General features: G+C 38.5%; 2 protein-coding genes across 2 annotated transcripts; both read left to right on the top strand.

The window, feature by feature from the left end:
- The first annotated feature begins 3,736 nt into the window (after positions 1 to 3,736).
- On the top strand, positions 3,737 to 22,756 carry LOC139722834 (microsomal glutathione S-transferase 1-like). Its single transcript, XM_071634129.1, has 3 exons — positions 3,737 to 3,868; positions 19,839 to 19,933; positions 22,513 to 22,756. The coding sequence occupies exons 1-3, from the start codon at positions 3,737 to 3,739 to the stop codon at positions 22,754 to 22,756; spliced, it is 471 nt and encodes a 156-aa protein (XP_071490230.1).
- Positions 10,383 to 11,498, top strand: LOC139722806 (heparan sulfate glucosamine 3-O-sulfotransferase 1-like). The gene has a single exon (XM_071634097.1). The coding sequence runs from the start codon at positions 10,383 to 10,385 to the stop codon at positions 11,496 to 11,498; it is 1,116 nt and encodes a 371-aa protein (XP_071490198.1).
- Positions 22,757 to 27,569: the final 4,813 nt, after the last annotated feature.

Genomic DNA, 27,569 nt, shown 5'->3' with positions numbered 1-27,569 from the left:
TGCCCCCATGAATTACAGTGTATAAACCATCGATGGAGCTACTCTGGATAAAAAGTACTGGATAGATACATAGATAGATAGATAAATAAATAAATAAATAAATAAATAAATAAATAAATAAATAAATAAATCCAGTGCTTGAAGTTTAAGATCTAATGCACACCTCAAAATAAAAGCTGTTGACGAGATGAGCTCACCTTGTTCATTAGAACGCTTTCCATGCCTGATTATCTGCTTTAAGGTATAAATTTCATTTCCTATGCACTGGTCATTCTCCAATGAACTCTGTGGGATATCATTTTCACCCCCAAATCACATTTCGAATAGAGGAATACTACAGATCCAATAGAATGTAACTGGCCTTTCACATCCATTCATGCATGTTTTACAGTTACTATGGAAAATGCCCATTTTTACCGGTAATGTCGTGAAAAGAGTTTTTGTTGTTGTTTTTTTAAGTGGTTGTGGCATTTACAGTAAGCATGTTTTGCCATTGTCAAAGGTGGACGTCCACGAGAATGTGTAGTGATATGATCATGACGTACACATTTCGTTGTCGGCCTGTTGTTTTTGTTGAGGAAAACGGAATTGGTGATCGCGAGTGGTGGCATTGTATATAACAGGCAAACAGGTATCTTTTACCATTACAGTTGGCTCTGCAGAATGGGCCAATTAAAGTTAACACAGCAGACTGTTTTGTGATCCTTACGTGTTCTGCTAAAAGTTGTCTTTAAATGCTATCAGTTGACAAGAATGTGATTATAAATGAGCATTTTATGGGGTACATAATAGCTTTGTTGTCTGCCTGTGGTTTTGTATGGGTTAATGGAGGTAGTGGTTGTGGAAGTGATAGATAGACAATAACTATAGTGAGCTTTATTAAGTGTGTTGAGTGAAAGTAGATCATGGAAGCCTATGCTGGGTGACCTAAGCCCTTTTTACACTTGTGTTTCTTAACCCCGGACTTTCTCTGACCCAGGACTATCGTTAGTCCCGTACCAATTTTTTTCAGCTTTTTACACTGGCCAATTAGTCCCGTACTATCTCTTGTCCGGGGCTAGGGAGAAAACTGACCTTTTTACACTCGTATTTCTTAGCCCCGGACTTTCCAAACCACATGAATATTCATGATTACGCTGTGTACTGTACACGTACACGCACGCACCGGCAGCGCTTGATTACCTCGTTTCTGATTGGTCAGTGAGGGTCGGACTTCGTCTCCGTCGCTTAGCCCAGGATTATTTTTTCGTTCTGTTTACACTCACTTGCTTGGCACCGCAATTGCGGTGCTAACCCTACTATTTTGCAGGGCCAGATAGTACCGGACTATCGGTGGGGCTAGCCCACTTTGGCAAAAACGAGTGTAAACAGAAAGTGGGCTAAGGATAGTCACATACCAACGGTGGGGCTAAGCCCCCCCCCCCCCCTTAGCCCCACCGTTGGTACGGGACTAAGCAAAAATTTACAAGTGTAAAAAGCCCTCTAGACTATGTCGTTGTTGTGTGACTGCACACAGTCAAACCTGTCTTGGTAGCTGCATGTCTACATCAGCAACATACAAGCCGTATGCCGCCACTAAAAATCCCCCAAGAGAAAGATAATGTTAAAGACTATCTGCATATATAGCGACCACTTGTCTAATACGGCAGCAGCCACCAGGATTTTAAACTGTATGTAGCGGTCACAGACACATACAGCTTGTTTTTCTGCATTGCAGCCGTGTCGCAAACAGAGCCCTTTCACAATTATTGTTTTAGGACCTCATAAGAAAGAAACCCTATAATAGTTATCATTCATACTCGGGGACCGCGGAACTTTTTTTTTTCAGGGTAGGGGCCTGTGGGACGGGGGTCAAAGAATGTCAAGGTATTTACCTCCCACCCCACCCCCACCCCTCGGTTATGACTTGCATACACATACATGTAGGACCTACATGAACTTGCAAGTAGTACTGCCACATGTGTACAACATGACTGTATAACCATGACACCATGACTGTGACACAACACGAGATGTCGCAGAATCTTTCTATAGTGGCCACCTGTCTATAAAGGCAACTTGTTACGCCCCCCTTAGGGGCTGCTATAGATAGGTTGACTGTACAAGGACGCCTTCAGTTTTAGACCACTCATCAAAAAGTTTGTACAACAATATTCCTGTCAGATCATTCAAGATTCGATGAGGGTGATTGTTAGCTACTTTGTGCGCTACATAGGCCAACTTATGGCACACCCAAAGACGGTTTCTGCTGCATCATTACAGTAGAAGAAAGACCTCAAACTCCGGTGAGGCATAGAGCCCACGAGTCATACAGCCCATGAGTTCCACACTATAAAACAAATAAGGCCCACAAGACCGACACACTCAGCCCCATGTTGTCACGTCGAACTCGTGGACTGTTTTTACCTAGTGTCGAAATCATGGACCTTCCTTGCCTATAGTGTCGAACTCACGGGCTGTATCACTCGTGGGCTGTATGTGTAGTTTTTCAATGTCGAACCCGTACTGTGGGCTGTATGACCCCAGGGTGTCGGTCTCGTGGGATGACCCCATTTGGGCTGTCTATGCCTCCAGCTTCTGTCGCCTTCCAGGGTTCCTTGTATGATTGTCTTTGAATTGGAGAGAGTGTTGTGAAGGGTTTTTATTATGGCCAAACCAAGACAGTTTCCTCCTCTTTACAAATTCAAGGAGGAGTTAATTCCTGAGACCTTACCAGAAAAGTGATTCGATCACGAACAAACTCATTTGTTTTTCTTCGTTGTCCAAGAGATGCCAAAAGGAGACTCTTGAAACTCTTGGTTTCGAATGACTGGATCCGCCTCAGTTTGACGTAGTCAAAGAGAAACATCTCTTGGTTAACCCCTCCGACCATAATTATGTTTGTCCAGTGTAGGCCCTATCATGTCCCATAACGATATCTCGGCTAGCAACTCTTTAGGATCAATTTAAAATGCGTCTTCACGTGCATGGGTATCTAATCTACGGGTCTCACCCAAACCGTGAAAAAAGATAATAAACTCGCAATGTATGGCTCTAACACATTGCCTTAGAGATGCTGGAAAGGAGTACATGTACAGAAAAGTTTATACTTATTTAAAATGTGTATATATATATATATACATATACAATGTATATATGCATGTGTGTGTGTGTGTTTGTGTGAGGAGAAAAAAAACGTAATCGCTTTTAGAACATAGTCATGTAGCAGTCTTGCAGTCCTGAGGGAAAAACAATGAATATTACAGTCAACAGATTAAGAAGACACTCATCTTGTCCCCATGGAGACGGGAAATAAGAATTGTATGATGACTGTGTCATGCTAAAGGAGGCATCTTGAATGCGGTCACTGAAATAAATCGATCGGACAACTCGGGGAATATTGGCGCCCTCGTCGGTCAACTCAGGTCAAGTCGCGGGTGAATTAAATTTTGGTTGTTGACATTTTTTTTTACTGTTACCAAAACACAGTACAGCTGTGCAAGTACACGCCCACACACTATCCTACGCATGAGGAGTTCTCATTGCAAGGGAAATGGTACATTTTTGTAAATAAGAGAGGTTTCTGTGGTATGGACTCTTTAGAGCGAGATCTGTTATCGCTCTCATCTCGTTACGCCTTCCTCCTCTCGGCCTAGCAGATGGAACCATCGAGTTAGTGAGTGAACTTGGCGTAAGTCGGAGTGGAGAGCAGTTGAATTGTTGAGCAGGGACGCGGTAGGGAATCCAGGAAAAAGTAATGGCGCCTTCAACTGATGTTTACACCCTGGAAAACGAGATATTCAGATTATATGCTACCTACGTCACTATCGTTGTCCTGAAAATGATGGCTGTAGCGCTGTGGACATCCAAATATCGGCTTCAGCGAAAGGTTTGGTTGAATTTTTGTTTCGTGACTTTTGTTTTCCCCATCATACCATGATTATCGGCCATGTCGGCCATGTCCTTCACCGAGAGGAAATGAGGGGGTGGGGGGACGCATCATGACATGTATCCGTGTCGTATCTGACCGCAAGTTACTCAGGAACTCTTTCGTGCGAGAGATTGGGCTAGGTGAAACGTATGTAATATGAATATGATTGTGACTTTTATTTCTATACTGTGTTTATTTCAAAATATACAGTTTTTTTTCTTTTGTTTGTACTGATGCTTTAGAATAGAGAGCCATCGGGAAGAAATCGCTTTCACCTCTCAAACACATTTATCGCCAACAGTACTGATCGCCAAAGCCGACAATGAAAAAGAAGTTTATTTGGTGTTGTTGAACATCATGTAGTATAGTAGTGTCAGAAATTGTATGTGTATAACTTAAGGGTTATGTACATTTTTAACCTAAAATCACTGCCATTGCAAAAGCGCACCAATGCTGTTAACACACAGGGAGTCAAACCCACGGCCACGTAGACCCTATATACAACACAGAGGTCTTTGACTTCAGCAGTGCATGTCCAGAAGTGGGCGGATTTAAAAGTAGCCCTTATTAACCACCCACTGCTGTAAATTCCAGCCATATTTATGTCGTCGCGCCCAGACTGAAAAATACAATAAAGATTCCATCTGCCTTGTAACACCGAGCATACACGCCACAAAAGTATAGGCAGCCACGCTCCGATTACGTACATTCAAAGGAAGTCCGCGTTGGTACTATTAGCAAATTACAAGGCAATGTATTGTAATTTGCTGGCAGTGCAAGTACTGTTCATTATTATCGATAATCGAAATGGTAGCAGACAGTTACAATGGTAATGTTTTTGAACAATATCTTAATGCAGTTCCCCACAGCTGTCTCACACTACCCGTGAGCCTACTATACAAAAGTAGAACTTGGTCATGGCGGAGTGGTGGTTAAGGTCTGGCTTTGTGTGTATGTCTGTTTTGCATTTAGTCGGCCTGTGTGTGTGTGTGTGTGTGTGTGTGTGTGTGTGTGTGTGTGTGTGTGTGTTAGTGTGTTATCAATGATACGTGTCTTAAGCGTAGGCTATAGGAAAGGGCGTTATCAAAATGTATGAAGATATAATAAAACATAATTATTATGTAATCATGAACTACACTCCACAGCCAACGAATAGGTAAATAAGCTTAAAACAACATTAACAGTGAACGACATTTCTTCTGAACGGGACAAGAAACTGAAAAGTTGTGGAAGGTGAGAATTTCACACCGTGCTGCAAAATATTATAAGAGATATCCATTATATTCACATACACTGCAGATCGGATGAACTGATGACGTCATGAACCCAAGTGACCCGATTCCTTCTAGGAAACTAAACTACGAGATCATTATTATGTCAACAGATTTACTAAATATCACTGTTACAAAACCGTTCAGACTGTAGAATTGATGGTAGAGAATTTACGCCTGACCACCTTCTCGGCCGAGAGCAATTCCGTTCAATTACCTCAAACTCCTCCCTTATTTGGTTTGTGCATATCAAAGCGTTTTTATCAATTATTTTGCCAGTACAATCCAATTTAAAATGCGTCGTAACTAAACGAATTGGAATTGAGTTGAGTTTCTAGGATCACTTCAAAATTGCAAATATTGAATGCGAACCATGAATTATTCTATTCATTATAGGGGTTTTAGCATGAAACAAATGGAATGTATGATCGTGTGCAAGCTACTCCATAATAGGAGAGTCTGGAGACAAGCCTATAGTTAAGATATTAACATATTGCCTTAACTTCTGTCCGCTTTTCATGAAGTCTATGTACCCAGTAGATTATTGTTTGATATACGTAATTCATTTATCAAAATCAACTTTGATTAAACTTGAGAAACCTAAGATAAAGTTACCCGCAAAATTCTGAAGGCACAAACTATGAGTTCATTCAATTAGCACTCTTTTCACTGTCACTTTAATGTTTAATGATTTATGTTGTTTGGTAATCATGGAGCTACAACAACGCAGCTCCATGGTAACTTAATTGCATTGTACATATGGTTGATGTTCAGCTACACTGCAGTTTAATTTTCCTTTCGGGTAAGGAAGCGCATACGTTCCCCAGGTAGTAATTGAGGGTTATTACCCTGAACACCAAGAAACTATTAGGAAAACATTAGTAAATGGCACTGTGGCGTTTTAGTTTAATTTGTCCATTACTTCACAATTCCTTCCCCCCTGGTTCGAGGGCACCTTACTGTGAAACAGACCAATTACCCTGAAACTCTATCCTCTTTCCCTTTAGTTTTGGCGTGATAAAAAAAGAAAGAAAACATTATGTAGATAATGAAGAAAGAAAATCCGATTTTGCCAGTATTCAAGGTATTTGAAGATATTGTTTATATTTTTGCAAATTTCGTTTGGACGATCCAATGGTCATTAGAAAGTATGGAAATGAAAATCACTTTATCAAACGCTGTATGAGTTCTAAAACACGAAAGGAATGTTGTTATTTTTATCGATAAATAGGAGAAGCAGCCAAATTATGGAAGCTGTAATTGAATGACCTCTTTGTGTGTAAGCTTGCTTTTATAAATGGAAAAAGATAACGTGTTAGTACAGAACGGTATGAAGTCATTCATAATGAATTCTTCATATCGGTCAAAATAACTATTATGTTAATTGGAGAAGTAATGGCTTCTTTTACTAACATCATTCCTATTGATTGGTACAAAGACAATATTAGTGCAAAATAATGTTTGAGCCACCAGGATAGGTCAGTATTCCCTATACAATGATGTACCCTACCTCTGAATTCCTCGCTGCTATATAGTTTTATATTTCACTTTCCAGTTATTTCGATAGGTATAATATATCATTGATTCGGTCCGTTTTATTTCACTTGATACGACGAAAATTAGTGAACTGCATATAGGGCCTATAATATAGGTCAATGATATACTCACGAGGGCATTTGCAATTACACGGATCACATATAGAAAGCCACAACATCACAGAAACGCGAACGTCGCAGAAAAATTAGTGATTTTACAAACCTAAATGCCTGTTGGTTCAACTTGAGACCTTCTGCTCATTCGCAAAGTGGAACGAGACGATCTGCACAATAATTGAAGTCCATTGAACATTGGAAAGCATGTATCGTTGGCATTTAAGGACACTGCGTCCTGCCGTTATCTGGACCGGTAATATTTTCTAGGAGCATTAATGTATATATAGCATTTCTATCTATACGTCTCAGATGGTAGCCACGGAGAAGTTAAAATATTAATTGAATAAACAAGAAAACTTCAATAAACTGTCTCATCTCAATGTCCAACTTTGTAAGGGGGTAGATGATCTGGTCAACACCTTGTAAAACTTATTTGTTATTAATCTTTGTAGGATAGTAAAATTGGCTTGATAATTCATTCATGATTCCACAATGAAGGAAAGTAGAATGTTCGAAACGAACTGCAGTGCTCAATTGATTTCGTATGTAGGCCTTATACGACACGTGTATGTCGTAATTGAGAAATGATGTTGCTAACTATGAACTGCCCTCCGACCAAACTTAATAGATATTGTAAGCACTCACTAATGGAGAGCTAGAGCCTGTACGGCAACCTTCCCCTTCTATATTATGTCCGATTTAGTGTCGTATCTATATTTATACATGTCATTACAATGAAGGTTCATCCTCTGGTCGTCCAGACAACCTGATAGCTTGTCTGCATTTGCTTCCGATGTAACAACAAAAGTTACTGATGCTTGAAAATTTATATTTAAATTAGACACACTGGGAGAGCGGAAATCTCTTCGCAGGCTACAGGGTCACTTACGCCATGGGGAACTGCGCACGCACGTACCCTCAAAAAGCCCCAGGATCCGAACAACGATTTGAACACCACCAAAAAATCATTACCTGTTCTTCTTACCACAAAAAGAATTTGGTCGAAATTCGTTCCTAACTTTTCGACCAAACAGACGCAAGCGGAAACATGAATTCCTAATCTTGGTATGATTGGTATGATTATCGAAATACATTCCGTAGGGAAAATAAAGGTACTACGTTAAATCATTGCATCTGCATGGACTTATAATGGTTTAATTTCGATGACGGTTTAACGTCCGATCCTAGACAATGATAAAGCGTCGAAGATGATTCAGAAATGTAAATTGATCGATATTAGAGAAGTTGAGTATATCCGATAGAGTAATTTGTTATGAGGTTATTGGGGGATCTGTGAAATCAACCATCAAGTAACCGGCCCACTACATTATAGACAGCAGGTTTTCAAGCGCAAACATCCGTGGATTTTTAAGCTGTAAACTTGTCAGTTCTGAGGGCACATTTTCACTGCTACTTTATTAAGCAAATGAAGCATCGCATGAAACGTTTTAGTCAGGTTGTAGATGTATTCTTTGCTTGCTGGTCAATAGATGGCGCGATTCTAGGATCTGCTGGTTGGTGTGGTACTGGTAGTCGACTAAGTTTTCCCGATCAATTTTGCGCACGCAACAAGTATGTATTTATAGGTCATTCAATGTAACAAGTTGGCAAGCTAGTAGGCCTATAGTACGTGTTACGAAGTAATTATAATCATTCGATTTCGTGGATAGAGCAGCTAAAGTCCCCAATCGTCATTTATATTCGCTGAAGAGCAACTGAAATCCAATCGTCACTCGGCATTAAAGTACGTGTATGTCAATCGGCGTACGAACTCGTAGATAGTGCAACCAACTTCGCTGTAGCCCCCTAAAGCTAGATAATAGTATTCAATTTTGCCACAGGATATTTTATTACATAACTAATGCATTCAATCCTAGCACATGCAAATGGCTGTTCTATGATATATTTCATTGCTTTCTCATGTTTTTTTTTTCTTTGGTCCAGTTAATGATCTTACTTGTCTTTTGAAGGGGAAATTCATTTCAATCTTAATTATAGCCGAATATAATATGAGAGTGGTAATGTTCCATATACTTAGTACCCAAACAAGTACTGCAAAATACACACACACACACACACACACACATAGACACACACACAAATCTTTTCAATACAGAAATACAACGAACACCCGGATATTATAATTCAAACATAAGCTTAAATACTTTTTTTGCAGTACTCTGGTAACAGCACGAGTCAATCGATGATTTCAAATAATTGATATTGGTGATCCTCGGCTGTTTGTTGAACAGGTTCAAATGATCTCATTTCCAACGCTTCTTTTTCAATATTTCTCCCCTCGCAGCTAAAGGTACCAACATTTCTGCTTCATGTCATCAAAAAGGCACAGGAGACCGACATATTAAGCCTAGTGATGTAATATCGGTCTTGTGGGCCGTTATCTTTGCCTATTGTCCAACTCAGTTTTTTTTTTTTTTTTTTTTTTTGGGGGGGGGGAGGGGTGGTGCTCAGCGTCCAACTCATTGGCTGTATGACTTGTAGCCAGAATAACTCTTGGATTTTTTTTTTTCGATGTTGAACTCATGGGCCGTATAACTCGTTGGAGTCGGTCTCGTGGGATGACCCCTTTAAAGCTCTATATAGGTATTTAAAGGTTATCTATTGATGCTTTAGAACCAAAACATGATCGATAGACCGATCAACGATAGTATGCAGCGCATATAGCTTTTCGGCGGTGTCGAGCAATTAAGACTTTAAAGTAGAGAATTCGTTTCCACTCCATCTTTAACACTTCAATGGTTATATTTCAGTGTTATACACCAGTGTTACGGGGTAAAATATGCAATCAAATGGTTCAGCATCGATTTGATTGAGCAAACTTGTTGATATACCTTATACATTATAAGTAATGATTATAAGTAGGACTAGTAAAATTATCTAAAATGACAAAGCGTTTTTACAGATTCAACAGAAATGTGGAGAATTGTTTTAATGCCGAAGGGTTTTTAATCGACAACCATTTCGGAGGAGTTAGTATTTGCAAGCCCTTACAAGCTCAAATCTGATATTAATTGTGTTGACGTCACTAGTTTTTGATTTGACATAATCAAGATAAAACATTGCCTCGAAATAATAAAGAAATAGTTTGCGATCTTTAGACGGAATATCAGTTGCCTGAGATCCGAGAATTTCAAAAGAAGCTGACAAGATTCACTAGGCGGTATAGCTGAGGAAGGAACAATCTATACTCCTGCGCCCGTTTGCGTCGTGTGTCTGTACAGTCCAGTACCCTGTTCATTTAGCACTAAGGTTTGGGCTAAACGCAAGTCTCTGATTGGCTGATCCCTGACTTACGTCTTGATTTTCTGACTTGAAGGAGATATGGATTACTTTCGTGGAAAGATACCATTACACACCGCGCGACAGTTGGTATTCAGTATTTGAGAAATTTCGTCAACGAACAATCGACGGTCTGAAACATGAAGTTTGGAGTTACGGCCAGTCCTCCAGTATGTGACGTTTGACTCGATTTGCATTTAGAAATCTACAACCTGTTGGTATGGCACATTGAGTTGTTGTCCTTAGACAATGACGAGTAAATTCCAACGCGCCTTCCTTCTATTCATCCTGCCTGCCTGCTCTTTGATGGTCATCATTACCATCAAATTCGAGTCAATCAAACCCATATGTGACAGCCGTGATCTCGCCCCAGTAATCAGTCAAGATCGTAGAGCCCCACGAGTGAAATATGGCGTAAATGTCAGTCAGCACTGTCGCGATAATGAAATGGACCATGGATGCTATTGCGTTCACTTGCAAGACTCAAACCAAGTTCTGAAGTACAGACGAATCGACAAAACGCTTTTTGAAAAGCGCAACTGCGAACGGCGCCCACCGGCTGCTATTATTCCGGGCTCGATGAAGAGCGGCACGAGTGCGCTAAAATTTTACCTCAGTCTTCACCCAGAGCTTGCGTTTCCAAGAGACGAGCTCCACATCCTGAACAGGATGAAGAATCCTCTAGAGGGATACCAGGAAATGATGCCATACTCCACGGCTCAGCAAACACCGATCGAGAAGACTGCAGGATATTTTCTAAAGGTGATGTACGGCCGAAAGCTTAAAGCAATCCTGCCCAAGACTAAAATCATCATCATCCTTCGAGACCCGCTCAAACGCGCGATATCAAACTACGTGCACCTTATATATGTGAACAGCACAACACCAGGTGGGTCGCACGCTGTACTCACAGCCAATGAATCATTGTACAATATCCTATCAACATTCGAGGAATCGGTACTCAATCCGGATGGAAGTGTTCGCGAGGAGAACCGGTTAGTGTTCTCTGGATTGTACGCCAAGCTACTACGCCAGTGGTTGGAACTCTTTCCAGCGCACCAATTCCTGGTGCTTGACGGTGAGGCCTTCGTTGTAGATCCAGTTCCAGCACTACAGAAGGTGGAACAGTTTTTGGGCATTGAACCTTACTTTTCGTCGGAAAACTTTTACTTTGATGCCAATAAAGGGTTTATGTGTTTGTCGAGTCCGTTCAAATTATGCATGGGCAAAGCAAAAGGGAGGGAGCATCCAGACATAGATATAACCGTCAGAAATAAGTTGCAGGAGTATTACAGGCCCCATAATAAGGATTTAGCAAATTTATTGGAAACTCTAAATACGAAAATGTCGTGGACCTCTTTTTGAGGCAGATAGTATCGTGGGAAGACGATGTGTGATATATTTTTTTAATGTTAGATGATATCTTTTGTGTTGCTTTAGTTATCTTTCCTACTATACATAAATGTATGGACATACATTATTTGTGGCATATGCTGTACTATTACAGATAGTAAATGTATAATAGTAATATAGTATATATAGTATATAGTAAGTGTATATCCTTTTATGATTGTGCACATGGAAGAGGAACCTAGAACCCGCTTGCGGTATCTGAATAAAAATTTTCATTAGCATCATTTCTCCTTTCATTGGAAATGGCTGAATGTATGCATATACTTGAAATAGTAAGACAATTTGAAATTTAAATTTTTCTTGAAAAGTACACAATTCCTTCGACTTGTTATACTGACATAATTGTGTCAAGGGTAATAATTTATAATTCCTCTTGTTCCCGAAAAAAAGGAAGTCAAGTGCTTTTTCATTATGTTGGAGAAGTGCATAATGTATTGAATTTTCTGTGTATCTGTTCATATTGTTCTTCATACTTCAAACTGCAGTCAATGGTATGGTAGTTCTCTCATCCAGCGATGGAGGCATCAAAGCTTTAGAATTCAAGACTTTTGATAGATTGTCCAATTTTTTCGGGCTTTTGCTGATTCGTTTTACTAATATTGCTGCATGCATTTGATCCACATACAGTTCTGTTTGAGCTTTAAATCAGCAAAAACCCAGCAAAGATTACACGTTTATAGACAATGTTAGGCAGGGGATTTGTAGATCTGTTTTTGTAGTTGTTAGTGTGCCATAATCCAATTTGATACGACTAGTGATATCGTTAATTGCTTCTCTGGTGAAGACGAATTATGGAATTTTTTATAACTTTCATAATCATTCCATAACCCCTCTTTTTCATGTCCAAAATCGATGATTATGTATCTGTTACTATGTTGTCTCGGAGTTATTTTTTATCAACATATGAACACATGAAATGATTTCAGTCTATTCAATAAGGTTATATATTTAATTGCGATTAACAAATTGAAAAAATTTACTTGCAACACCCAACGGCAAATCACATGACGCATAGTCAATGCACTTTGTCACTCGCCTCAGTGGCCAATTCGCGTTACCAAAGCAATTAAGTGCCATGATGCGTGACATAACATAATCATAATGCAGATGAACAACGATTCCTTTGTGAACACGCTGTACAGGTCTTTGTCTGTTTGTATTATTTTCATTTTCCATCTGGCAAGATGGCTGGATAGCACGTATTAGTTTGCAGGCACAAACCCTTGTTGGTCGTATTAGGAGTCTGCATGTGCCAAGACTAATACACGCACCCCCTGCACTGCAGCAGCCTCTCTACAACACAGGGCTTATGGGACAGTGCCGAAGTGGCTCATATAATAGTCTTGGCGCAGACTCCATTACGATTAACAAGGGTTTGTGCCTGCAAACTAAGCACGTATTAACCAGCAAGAGCTGGTCTGTCCCAACTTATCATTTCATGAAGCGTTTTGTCAGATGTTTCGTCTGACAAACTGTTAAAAGCTATAGAAATCCTTGCATCTGATCGGCTGACAACAAATTTGTCCAACAACGTTGTGGGGCAAAATGCTTTATGAAATACCCCCAGATAATCGTTCACAAATGGCTTATTATAGTGATATATACAGAGACTCCAACTCTCCCGTTTTCGACGGGAGATCTCCCGCCAAAAACCCATATTTGCAAAATCTCCCGTTCTCCCGTTTGAGATTTAATTTCTCCCGCCCTGGCTCTTTGTCTCCTGTTGGAAAGGATTTCTTACTTATTTCTATCGTATGTTGAAAAAGTAAGCCTTAGATAGCACCAGAGAGCATCTAGAACCCTGGGAATTTCGCGCTTCGCACACATCAAGTTGGAGTCTCCCGTTTGCTAAGGGTTTCAGGCGGGAGAATCTCCAGATCAGAAGGTGCTTGGGGTTGGAGTCTCTGTATATAGCTCAGTCCTACTTAGTACATAACTTCTCAAGATTGATTAATCAGACAACTGTCGCCAGAATCAATGAAAACCAATTGAATTGAACGTAGTATTTTAGTCTTTGAGCTCAGTGAAAAAGGTCCCACAATGTGCTTGGAGCGGTATTGTATCCCGACCCCATTGAGTTCGGGCTGAATTGATTTTCTTCATCCAGATGGACACTCAAGATGATTATACCCACACTCATTATGGATTCGGGATACAATAATTGTTATCATCGACCTTCGGTCCAGTGATCAGGAAACAAGCAGGAAGTAAAGAAAAGAAAACGGTGTAAGCACTTGACATTTGGCTTAAGGAATTCCACAGGAGTGGACGAAAGCTAGCCAGCAGAAAACAACAACAACAACATAAAACCCCTAAAGGTTGGTAGAAGCCGAAGCTACAAGAGAATTGTAGCTCCATGGTATAGCAGCTTTAACCTCCTTACCCTTACCCTTAATGTCCTAAGTAACCCAATTGTTGAAAGTTTTCTGTACTAATATCAACTGCATTTTGTGTGTGTGTGTGAAATTGGGGCAATTTCAAATAAACATCACCGTGTGACCGTATGTTCCATAAGGGTTATTATTATTGTGTGTGTGCGTATGTATGTAAGGACTTAGTGCTTCTTCTCCTAAATAGTGACAGTAAATTGTAAATTGTATATGGTTGTTTCTTGTACACAGTCATGTAGGCCTATACCCTCGTAATACACTTCAGTATGATTATACTGAGAGCATATACCCGATTGTATGTTATTGTAGAGAGGAAGTTACAGAGAGTGCATAAATGAGCTAGGTGAATAGTACCTTTGTTTTGTTTTGTTTTTTCTGGGTTTTTTTTCTTCAAGATTGTAGTGTGTGTTCTTGCGCCTTTGGTTTGTTTTGTCTTGTTTTTGGTAATATTTAGTGTTTCCATTGAAGGCTATTTTTTTTCTTTCTTTTCCCTCGTTTTCTGTGTATACGATTCTACAGTTATTGGTGTTAAAGTGTGTTAGAGAGTATAGTCCAATAAAAAAAGAAGAAAAGATCAGACGCCTGGTAATTTTACTATCACTGAATGCTATCAAATGTTTGTTTTGTGATGTCAAAAATGTATGTCATGTGATTTATGAAAAAGCTAAATGTTTTCGATCTGATCAATTAAATCCAGAAATATTATATATATATATATATATATATATATATATATATATATATAGTCAAATATTACATATATATATAATTATATATAGTCAAATATTACATATATATATATATATATATATATTATATATATATATATATATATTATATATATATATCCGATTCATATACAGAGATGGTGTAACCACAGAAAAGACTTAATTTGCTCTTTGATAAGCGTCAGTGAAATCATTTTGTTGAGGTAATTGTGCAAATGTGACGTGTAGTGTGTAGGGGAGAGCGGGGAGAAGTGGGGCATTATTTCAAGTTCGCCGATTTTCTTCTTATATCTTTTTATAGAAGAGATTATTACATTTCCTTTCGGGCTTGCACGAAGATTCATATGGTAGGTTACATAAAGAGCCATAAGCTGGGGGTGGCACTGTTCTCAATTTCCTGCAGTTAATGAAAAGAAAAAAAAACCCTATTTTGGGGGAGAATTTGACCCACCCGTGGGTAAAGTGGGACAACGGCAAGGGATAAATGGGACGGTGGGGGTAAAGGTGGACATCCTATAGAAATGTCAAAGTTGGAAGGCGTAATGAAACATTGGTCATGAAAACAGTCAAACATGCTTTAAAATGATCTTTATTTCAACAAAACAAGTTTGACCAACATGTTTAAAATTCTGATCTGCTTTTGTTTCCTGAACAAATTATGCCCAGTAGATAATAAATATAAACTTAGTCCTGCTGTATCTCCATTATCTTTATTGGTCTTTGCATTTCTTTTCGGAGTACATCAACTGTGAATTTGGGAAATAAATATTGTTTGATTCAACTTTCATCTTGATATAAGATGTCTGTTTGTTTTGTATGAATTCCAAATACATGTAGTGGTATTATGAAGGACAAACGGGACACGTTGTCCCAACTGTCCCGCACATGACATATACATAATGTAGGACTACTCAGTAACCATGCAGGCATTTGTCAAAAAAATAGTTATATTAGTTGCATATTAATAAGGCTCACCACCAGCTTAAATTGTGCCCTAGAAATCATGAATACAAAGACAACAGGTTAATTAACCTGAATTTAAAAAAAAATGGGGAAAATTTTCAATAGCAATTTATACATATTTATAACTTGCCGAACTGCGTGGCTTTCTTAGTGTGATGTATGGGTGCTAGGGGCTTATTGTAGATATAAGCCAATCGCTGATTGGTTAAACAGTTTTTGATTCAGAGAACGTGTCCCACTTGACCCGCGACCCAACTCACCCGCTCTCTCCTACACTGGTAAAGGCATGATCTTTTATCTACAGAGGCGTTTGAATTACAGTGTACTGTTTTCCTTAAAAACAAGTTTACCGTGCAAACGAATTATATTTCTCTTTCCTTCATCATCCGATTAGAAAATAAAGAATAAATCATAAATCAGCAACATATTTTACAATCAGAACGCAACTTTATAATAGTGAGCAAAGTTGAAGAAGAATGCCAAGCTTTGCTTTGATATGAATTGTATGACATATCTATGTCTATTTATTTTTTTAATGACCAGTTGCTACATTACTGTCAAGGCATGACTTTTGCACATGAAACCGTGAGAGAAACTTAGAATATACACGCAAATATAGTTGGGAACACCGCTTGATAGTCAATCACCACATAGAATGCAAGCTGTATGTATAAAAGGAACAAAAGCGCGAGAAAAGCTTGCATTGTACCGCGGGATTATGTGATTTATCGATCGGTTTAAGCAGATTAGTGGGTTTGACTTTTGCACATGAAACCGTGAGAGAAACTTAGAATATACACGCAAATATAGTTGGGAACACCGCTTGATAGTCAATCACCACATAGAATGCAAGCTGTATGTATAAAAGGAACAAAAGCGCGAGAAAAGGTTTCATTGTACCGCGGGATTAGGTGATTTATCGATCGGTTTAAGCAGATTAGTGGGTTTGAGCGGAATATGCGAAGTTGGCACGCCGTCGACTGAGTGGGACGTGCGAACATGGCACATAAAGAGTTAAGGAAAGTTCACAGGATTTACATCGCAGCGTATAGGGCTCACACCCATAAATATTTCCCCATAGGAATGCGTGTTAAAAATCAAATTTCAAAAAATTCTGTAAAATAGCTGGGAGATATGAGGTGTTTCAGCTTCACTAACCTGGATAACTACCCTTTCATCCATCAAATTTTCAGGGTGGATTATTCAGTTCAAATTCTGTGCAGGGGGCCGCAAAGCCAGACTACGAGTTCTTGTCACTCAAAAAATCATCCATTTTCCGTACACGTACCCAATGAAATATAGTCCCCTCAAATTCCACCAGAAAAGCTTTCATCTTCCAACCAAAATGCAATTTGTAGAGGAATTCATACTCAATATCTACAGCTATTCAGTTTTTTTGCAAACTACATCATTGATTTTTAATTAATTTTTTTCTTCTTTTATTTTGGTATCTTTGGTACGAATTTGTGAAGGGGTCTGGGACATTCCATTGTATTTACGGGTGTGAGCCCTGTAGTGGAGGTCATATTTCTCATTTGACTTTTAAACATCATAAATGTGTTTTTGATGGTATTTGCACCTACATCATATGGGAAATTACACATTCAAGGGTTATAAAGCTTCTCAAAGGGAAACTTTTGAAACTCACACCCTTTGAGTTTTTTTTTAAAATAAAAATGTAGTGTTGATCAGTTCTTCATAAGATGAATACCTAGATGCAGGCAGTAATCTTTGATTATGGGGGTGTCATCATCACATTATTGCCTACAAAATACTTGAAAAGACTTTGTTTTGTCAAACAGACTAACTTTATCAATTTTGACCTGTTTCAGTGGTGGCCAAACAAAGAAATACATTAAAATAACACAGTCATTCAAAGTTGTGTGATACTGATGACTGCTATGTACAAAGATCTATCTATACCACAACAACATAATAAGAAAACAAATTGTAGCCAAACAGAGTTGGGGGGGGGGGGGTGTAGAGGAGAGAGGTAGGGGGTGGTAGGAAGGGGAAGGGGGAGGGGGGGGGGGGGAAGAGATCTGACACAATAGATCAACATAAATCAGCAGAGTTTGTATGGGATGAACACTTCCCATAGACTTGTGTGCATTGCATGCATCCTCTATAGGGCTCACACCCATAAATATTTCCCCATAGGGATGTGTGTTAAAAATCAAATTTCAAAAAATTCTGTAAAATAGCTGGGAGAAATGAGGTGTTTCAGCTTCACTAACCTGGATAAGTTAGATATACCCTTTCATCCATCAAATTTTCAGGGTGGATTATTCAGTTCAAATTCTGTGCAGGGGGCCGCAAAGCCAGACTACGAGTTCTTGTCACTCAAAAAATCACCCATTTTCCGTACACGTACCCAATGAAATATAGTCCCCTCAAATTCCACCAGAAAAGCTTTCATCTTCCAACCAAAATGCGATTTGTAGAGGAATTCATACTCAATATCTACAGCTATTCAGTTTTTTGCCAAACTACATCATTGATTTTTAATTAATTTTTTTCTTCTTTTATTTTGGTATCTTTGGTACGAATTTGTGAAGGGATCTGGGACATTCCATTGTATTTACGGGTGTGAGCCCTATAAGGCAGCGCTGCATGGTCACATGACGTACACTGGCCCTCTTACCTTGCGAACGTCTTAACAGGCAGCTTACCCGGATAAGTCTACATGGACTAGATTTACCTCGGGGTTACTCGGAAGCTACTCGGAGGCTGTCCATCACCGTCGGTGTTGCTGACGTAATCTTACTCGAGTATGACCATCTTATCTGGGTGTTACCCTGCTGCTAGTAACCCAGCGTTTTGTGCATGGTCCGTTAAGACGGAGCTTATCTCTTGCTGTCTAGCTCTCCCTCTCAATAAATATAAAGAGTAACATAATTATTTGTAATGACAAAACGTACCGATTAATGTATAATGAAGAATTAACCATAACATTAAAGGGTTTGCATTCGGCAAATTTTTTCTTTGTATAAAGCTAGATGCATTGAATTTATCAATTTTGAATTTGGTTTCATGCAAGGTAACGTGATTGTAATACACATCAAAATACAATTGTATAGGGCCTATGGGGATAAAGAACGTTTCAATGATGTTCAACAGAAAGGGTAAAATCGACTTTTATTGACAGAATATTTGTAGTACACCTATATCATGCATAAGAGAGTATAGGTTAGCATTCCAAGAGGGTTCTATGTTCTGTGATTTGTGTTTGATCGACATTGGTTCTCGGCCAATAAATCCCAAGATTTCATTACAGAGATTTGAAGATAACTACCACCCCCCTCCCCTCCCCCCTCCCCCCCCCCCCCCACTGAGATATGTATTATTCTACATCAAACATATTCATTTAAACACATAATATATCATAATATTTCAAATAATATAATCTTTCAAATAAAATACTTTGAAAAAGCCAAAAAAGTATCGATCGTGACTCAGACCGTCATAATACATATTAAGAAAACAGGTGTCTAAACAGACACATTGGTGTTTTTTTTAAACACTTGTAACTTACGTTTATTTCTTGCAACAATTTTTTTCTTTATCATAATATTCCCTTATAATGTCTTTACATAAACCAAAACGAGGTATAATTCTTAATATTTTACAAACATAAATTTCATATCTCACGTTATATACAAGCATATAGTAATACAATTCAATGCCGAATTGTAATACCCCAAAACCATATAATCTATTTTCCGTCGTAAATGTTATTTCTAACCCCGCGCTGGCATTAATCCATTCTCTTACTTCAACCCACAATTTATCAACATATTGACAATCACTCAAAAAAGGAATTAAAGTCTCAACATAAACATTACTAAACGAACATTCTTTTCTTTCACCCAACCCAATTCTATTCAACATCTTATTTGTATACAAAATTCTATTAACTACTTTAAACTGAAACCATCGTAAATTAACATCTTTCCACGCCTTTTTGGGACTTGTGTTTTTATTTTGTTTTGTTTTGCACTACACGTATTTTTACGCGACTACCACACCGGCAAACAGATCCTTAGAATCGCGCCAGTATCTAATGATGAGTTACAGAGAATGAAGCAATAGCGTGGCTTGTACATCTCATGCTATATTAAAGCTGCTCTTATACATGCCTCTTTGTTATACTTGACTTCGTAACTCTTTTAAACGTCTTTGACCACGATGTCTGCTGGTTGTCTTTGCAGGTGTTTGCAAACTGGGAAGACTTGGCGTTTGTCGGGGAGGAAAGAGAGAGGTTGAGGCCTATTCTTAACGACCCGTCCTTGCTGAGAATTCAGAGGTTATTATGATTTCGAGAGATTAACCGTGCGTGAATTATTGGAAATGTGAATTGAATGAATGGGTATTATTGAGAGAATCATGGCTTCGATGAACATCAAGGCGAGATGTTTGGTGGATATGTTATAAGGACAAAAAGGCTAATAGCAAATGAAGAAGTAACCAGTAAATTATACACATGTTCAAAATAGAATATCCGGGTAAATGTGACCTTTATTGTCTGGTAAATAATGATAATAATAATAATAATAACGATAATAATAATAATAATAATAATAGTAATAGTAATAATAGTAATGATAATAATAATAATGGTGATAATAATAATAATAATAATAATAATAATTGATACGGTTTAGGCCTATATAGCGCCAAATCAACTCTCCTAATAGAGTGCTCTAGGCGCGGAAGGAAGAGAAAGTGAAGGAGATAAAGAACATACAAAATTCAAAATAATTAGTAATCAAAAGGAGGCCTTAAACAGGTGAATTTTTAGACTGCTTTTAAAAGAATCTGATGAAGAACAATTTTTTATAGCTGAAGGTAAGTTACAGTGCACTCCCGTTATAACGAAATGCTTGGAACCGGCAGTTTCCCTTCGTCATAACGAAATTTCATTATAACCGAACAAATACAATATAACGAAAACAAGCAAACCACGCATATATCATGTAATGTTTGTTGAATACTCATCATACACTGGAAAGCTATGTGAGATGGGATGCTACCTTTTTAATTTTATTGAATATTACACTTAAAAGAGAAAATACAAAGTTGTTTTTTTTTTTTGTATTGTCACACCCGTACAGAAAATGACAATTCGCTATGCCAACCGTTCTTTTTTTTTTTTTTTTTTTTTTTTTTTACAAAAGTTCGTTACTTCGAAGGCTCCTTAGTCCGAAGTTTCGCCGTTCCCGGGATTCCGAAGGTTTGTTCATTTGAAGCTTCGCTCTTCCGAAGATTCGTTGTTCCAAAAGTTCATAATTTAGATATTAATATATTGTTCGTTTTCCGAAGGTTCGTTGATCGGAAAATGAAATGATGTTCGTCATTCGAAGGTCATTGTATATCATAAAATAAGAAAAGTTCACTTTTCCAAAAGTTCGTTGCTCCGAAGGTTTTTCAATCCAAACATGAAAATAAAAGGTTCGTTATTCCGAAGAAGGTTTGTTAATCACAAAAATGAGAAAGGTTAGTTATTTCGAAGGTTCAGTTATCTTTTAAAGACGATTATAAGGTTTGCAATTCCTAAGTTTCGTTAGTGGAGTCACCTTTTTCACTTTTGGATTAACGAAACTTTTTTTAATGTTCCGATTAACGAACGTTTGGAATTCCTATATCACTCGGATTAACGAACCGGTCGTAATAAGAATCCTATTTCTTTGTCGGATTAACGAACCTTATGAACAACGAACCTTTGGTATAACGCCAACGTGTTCGTAATAACAAAAACCCTATTATATTTCCGAACTAACGGACATTGAGGTGTATTAGAACTTTTTTTTGTTTGTTTGTTTGTTTTTTGTTTTTGTAATAAGTGCCTTCTGAACAATAAAACGAACCTTATTCAATTTCAGATCATTGTATTACAATAACGCAAGTTACGGAGCGAACACACAGTACAGATGTCATTGAATCGTTCGCTCATAGACTGGAAATGCTTGTTCCGCTCCGCATTTACGAAAGCGATCCGCATTTCGTTATAACGGAGCACATCTCTTTTGTTTTTCTTTGTCGGTGGTGCTCGGAAAAGACTTCGTTATATCGAAAATTTCGCTATAATCGTGTTCGTTATAAGCGATTTTTTTTTTTTTTAACCATAGACTGATAGACTTATGTGGCAATAATCTTGGGACCAGAAATTTTACTTCGTTATAACGAAATTTCGTTATAACCGTGTTCGTTATAACGGAAGTGCACTGTATTTCATAAGGTGGCAGCAGCATGGCCAAAGGTACGTGTGTGCCATATTGTAGTGAATCTTGGAATTATAAGAATTACAATTATAAATTCGAATATTTCTTTCTTTATGTTCTAATCGTTGCACCACTGATTCTTTTCTGCCCCTTTTTGGACGCAACCCGTCCAAACCACCACCAGTAAAACATTAGATGCGCTTGTTCATAACGACAGGGTATAGAAAAACAAATCAAGTCTGACGGATAATGTTCTACCATCCATATCATTTACTAAGTATATTGTTGTGTTACCGTTATTGCAATACGCCACTCGATCAATACATGTAATACATAATGATTAATACATGTATATCTGCTACAAAATTCAGCTAGCTTTATCGAGGCTTTGTTACTCTTATTTTAACACCAGTGTATGTGTTTTGTTTTGTTTTGTTTTACTGAAAAGATGTGACATTTCACATCCCATAATATACAAATGGATTATCTATCAAAGTCTGAGACGATCATGAATGTACGTTGTACTTCGTCCTTGTAGAATCTCCCAGACGTACCAAATGTGATTTTATTATGAAGCTAGATTTTTTTAAAAAGAAATGAATGTGCAATGATATAAAGTCTAAAGACTAATCACCATGTTTCCTATCAACTTTTATTCACAAAGATGTCATCTAAACGACCTCGAGAACGTCGTCCCATTTGCAGTTCTCGGTCTTCTTTACGTTGCCACGCAACCGTCGTTCAACGCAGCGTCCCTCCATTTTCGCGCCTTCGCCCTCTCCAGGTTCTTTCACACGGTGGCGTACCTGACGCCGCTCCGCCAGCCGTCCCGAAGCTTGGCTTACGCCGCAGGCGTTGCCGTCAACTGTTCGATGGCTTTTCTCATTATTCGCAGCGGACAATTCTGAATAATCTTCGTTCATATTGCAACTGATTGACGTCTTGTCTTACATCGACGTAAATAAGCACTGAATTGATCAGTGTTTTATTAGCAACCATGGCAAAAGAAATCATGAGCATACACACTCTGGTAGGATTCGAACCTACGACCTGCCCGCGTATGTACGCCCATGATTTCTTTGGTCATGGCTGCTACTAAAACACTGATCAATTCAGTGCTTATTTACGTCGATGTAGGGCAATTCGTCAATCAGTTGCAATAAAAACAACTCGATAGAAGAATTTAATGAATTTGAATAATCTCCGTTTTGTGAAACTGGATGTGTGTATGCCAGTGGTCAGGTCCTGAGTTGTTAGACGGTTTGGGTGTGACTCATAATTAGGCCTATAGTAAGCTAGTCCAGGGGGGTGTTTCATCAATCTAGTCAGCGCTGACAATTTCAGCAAAATCCTTGGTTTTGATTGGCTGAGATGCTCTGGTCACTGACTGTTACTATGGTGATTGTCAGAGACTGACAATTTGTCAGCGCTGACTAACTTGATGGAACACCCCCCTGAACTCGACTCCTTTTCTGCATCAAGCCACTAAAAGCTCATCTAGTTTGCGACATTCTAAAAGGATGTATTGTATATTGGTGGAGATGAGGATTGAGCTTGAAACTTTTTGAGAGATACTAAGAAGCCACTCATGACACGTTACAGAGCATACAATTCTGAGAGGAATTCAAAGTTTCTTGGATAAATATCGGTTTTGAAATTGCCGAGACATCCAAAAACAAAGTGAAACAAAGTGATCCTAATAAAAGGGGGTCACACCTTTTATTGGGATCCCTTTGTATTGTATTTTGGCCATTTCAAACAAATTTTCATCAAATGAACTTTGAATTCCTCTGAGCACTAATGCTTTTTTATATTCATAAAAGGTTATTTATTTTCTTGCAAAAAAAAGTTGGAAACCTGAAGCCCCATCTAAACAAAAACTATACCATCCCTTTCAGTCATTTCGTAAGAAGTTGAAACGGTGTGCAATCATTTGAAAAAGCAAAAGCACATACCTTTGTGTATAGGTATTATCATTTGTCATATCTCAGTGGCGGATCCAGAGGGGGGCGCAATTGGTGCACGCCCCCCCCCCCCTTTATTTTGCGTGAAAAACAAAAGAAATAAAAAGAAAAAAAATGAAATGAAACCCGGAAGTGCCACCAGAAATATTAGTCACGCCCCCCCCCCCCCCTTTACAGAATTCCTGGATCCGCCCCTGTATCTGATGTGTTCTTTGAATTAATATTTTAATGGGAAAATGCACAAAAGGTGGGATAAATTGAGTATATTTAAGTATGTTAAGCGAATGAAGTGTTCATGTTTATATAACAAATATAAATGTGTGTGTGTGTGTGTGTGTGTGTGCATATAATACTGCACCCCTTTAGCAAAACATAATCCATATGTCCAATGGAAGAAGCATAAAATGAAAGGAATGTATCATATCAGGGACATGTCGAGAACATGTTGGCGATGATGAGAAAAAAGAAATTCAATGTTTGTTTGTTTTTTCCCCTCAGTAATTTTCTGTTTTCATAGTGAGGTTCTTTCCCAGCAATCAATATTGACACATGGAATTTCAGAAATAAGCTATAGCTGTAAAACATTGCTTAGTGAGTGTTTTTTTTTTTGTTCTTTGAAGACAGAACTTGCCCCCAACTCACCCCCTCCCCCTCAAAAAATGAATAAACAAAATAATGCCTCCAGCACCACTTCGTGGCGGAGGCATAAAAATCCTCACACATGCAATTCATGTCTTTTTATATACTGGTGAAGGATTTTTATTTTCTGTTTACTACGTGGCAGTGATTGCCTGAATTCTCAAGTTCTCAAATCAAACTCGATTAAAAATCAAAATCAAGCCAGTAATAACATTAAATACTTTATGCTGGTTAACAATTTGAACTGTATACTTTTTCTACAAGGTATTTTTGTCATATTTGATATGTGATATCTTAAGTATCCACTTTGTTTTGCTGCACTTTTCTATTATGTGATTCTGTAATTCGCTTGATTCTTTTTTATTCTTTGCTGTAAATGGCATTTGCTTTTTTACCAATAAATACTGAATGAAAAAAAAAAGTCTAGTATATGCTTGTTTTTTCCCATATGTTCACTGTACTTGCCTCACAAGTGTATCTTAACAATAAAGCTGATACTGTGTGTGTAGAATAAGTTTTTGCACAACAATTATCATTCCTTATATCTTTATGTGTATATTATGTAAATTATGTAAGTTTGCATCATACATGTTTCAGTCATCTCTGTTCTATACACACACACACACACACACACACACACACACACACACACACACACACAAACCCAGTTTCAAATACATAACAGATGTATGCACATACACACACATCCACGCATATTGTTTCTCCCATGAAATCAGGACACACTTGTATGTGTATTATGAAGCAGCATCGGCAGGAGTCTTCCCTTTCTAGAACACAGCACTGCGTCTCCCTTCTTACGAGATGTTATACAGTACTCTCCGCATAATCAGGTAGGCTAGGGCAGAGCGTTTCTTACCCGATTAAGTGGAGTACCCGTTAACAGAAGAACACGTCTCATTCACAATTGGCACACACAATGTGTATGTACATGTATTGTACACTGCACCAGACACCTACACTGTGTGCTTAACACGCGTGCTTGCACGGCACATTATACATAGGCCTACATTACACTTGCTCAGTCACAAGCAATAATTTACACTCTTTTTATGGACAAATATGTCTTCAAAAAAAAATTGTCATTTCACTATAGACTCCTCGCTAACACGCAGGTGTTTTCCGAAATGAACACGTCTCTTTGCGTGCACTAGTCACGTAGAACATCAGGTTGCTTTCCGAGAAGTGACTAGAGAAAAGCAAAATTATGGAGCTGGTTCGTGGCCTGATTTTCGTTGCAAACTTCACATATTTTGAATGCTGTTGCGGAGCGAGAGGAGCGCAAGTGTGTTCAACTCCTGTCTGTCTATGCAATTGTGAGTGCCAGCTGCATGTGTAATGTTTGTTTACGTGTGGCAAGTTGGTAAGTGTGTTTTCATGTTTAATCACTCCCCAAATGATCGATCTTCTTTGCAAATTATAAGCAGAGAATGCGACAAGCCGTGGGAAATTTGACATTCATGATTCCTTAAAGTGTTATATCTGCGATAAAATGTGGGTAGAAATTAGATTAGAAGAGAAATATTTACCCAATTATGTGGAGAGGCAACCCGATTATCAGGTAATTTTAATGTGCATTGGAACTGATTTTGACATTACTACCCAATTAAACGGAATACCCGTTTAAGCGATACCCAATTACGCGGAGAGTACTGTAATAGCAATTCTTGCTAGAATGGCAACTATCCATAGCAACAGCCAATCAGGAAGTAGGGTTCCTGTCATTGCCATGACACTTGGCATTACAGCAAGAGTTGCTATGGCAACTTATCATGAAATGGAGCCCTGGTGAGCATTGCCTGCATTGAGTCATTCTATTTTTCATGTTCCGAATGAGGACCTTCATAAGAGTAAAGCATGTTCCATTTATCTTTTTTGTGTGTGTGTGTGTGATTCTTATTAACAAAGTCATCTGCATGTCACACAGTTTAAGTAATATCTGATCTACCTACTAACTTACCTATTTATCGAACATCCTATCTATCTATCCATCCGTCTATAATTCTATCCACGTATGTATCTATTTTTTATTTATCCACAAATCCAGATATAAACCCACTTGACAGGCACCCTACGGCCTTCATCAGTCAGTTCATCCACACATCTGAATGGGTGTATAAACCCCATGCATGCATTGAAACAGCCTAAACAGCAATACTATTACCCTATCTCTAGCCGTAAACCTCATCGTACAGGCTACCTAATCATTAGTTTCTATTTATAAAATGGGTTCAAGAATGTAGCCAATTGGAAGCGCTGAAATGAGTCACGTGTGCGTGCATCAATTTCTCACTAACATGCTCGGCCTGACGTCACAATATTTACACTAGCAGTGCGCACTCAATCAGTTGTTACAAGTGCGTCGCGCGCTACTATACCCGCTGTCAATCCTGTAAACAACTTCTAGTTCGGGCTGCCGGCCGGCCTTTCTTGTGTGCATAACATGTGTGGTGTATGTATACTCTTATACGTACAGAACTTATATGTGCGGGATTTCCGAGTGCGACGTGCGTAAATGTTTGGGACGAACATCGGCGAGTGCTATATGTAGCTGACTGGTATTGACCCACAAAGGTACGTGAAAAATGCTGTTAGTTTTCGACCCATTTTATAAAACAAATGATGCACAGGATTATTTCGTGGCATTAGTGGAGATGTAGCGTACTCGAGGGTATTTACAATTGTGAAACATGCACGATCCTGTGCATCATTTGTATATTATTGGCCCATGCTGCCGTCCATTTCCTCATCTACTCCGACCTCATCATCTCTCACCATATATTCCACACTACAGTGGACTCCCACTATGACGAAGTCTTTGGGACCGGCAGTTTTCTTTCGTTATATCAAAATTTCTTTATAATCTAACAAAACAAAAAAAAACAACAACAACAACAAAGAGCCGATTATGTTGTGGCCTGAATTTTTACTTCGTTGTAAACGGAATTTCGTTTTAACCGTGTTCATTATAACGGGAGTGCACTGTTCCAACCACTTCCTCTCATTCAGTCTATCACCGTTAGGGAAGGCTGGTGTTGCTTTTTTTTTTCATTTCATTGAATGGTGACAAATGATGACGCTTGATACAAGCATACATTAC

Source organism: Diadema antillarum, unplaced genomic scaffold (genome assembly GCF_040938485.1).
Source record: "Diadema antillarum isolate AM-2024a unplaced genomic scaffold, OU_Dant_1.0 scf00000172, whole genome shotgun sequence".
In the NCBI taxonomy this organism is placed as follows: domain Eukaryota; kingdom Metazoa; phylum Echinodermata; class Echinoidea; order Diadematoida; family Diadematidae; genus Diadema; species Diadema antillarum.
This window is presented reverse-complemented; position numbering and strand designations above follow the sequence as displayed.

Excerpts from the sequence above, each read along its gene's own strand:
- LOC139722806 (XM_071634097.1), top strand. The coding sequence starts at position 10,383 with ATGACGAGTAAATTCCAACGCGCCTTCCTTCTATTCATCCTGCCTGCC.
- LOC139722834 (XM_071634129.1), top strand. The coding sequence starts at position 3,737 with ATGGCGCCTTCAACTGATGTTTACACCCTGGAAAACGAGATATTCAGA. Across the intron at positions 3,869-19,838 it reads AATATCGGCTTCAGCGAAAG|GTGTTTGCAAACTGGGAAGA; the intron begins GTTTGGTTGAAT and ends TTGTCTTTGCAG. Across the intron at positions 19,934-22,512 it reads TCCTTGCTGAGAATTCAGAG|ATGTCATCTAAACGACCTCG; the intron begins GTTATTATGATT and ends TTATTCACAAAG.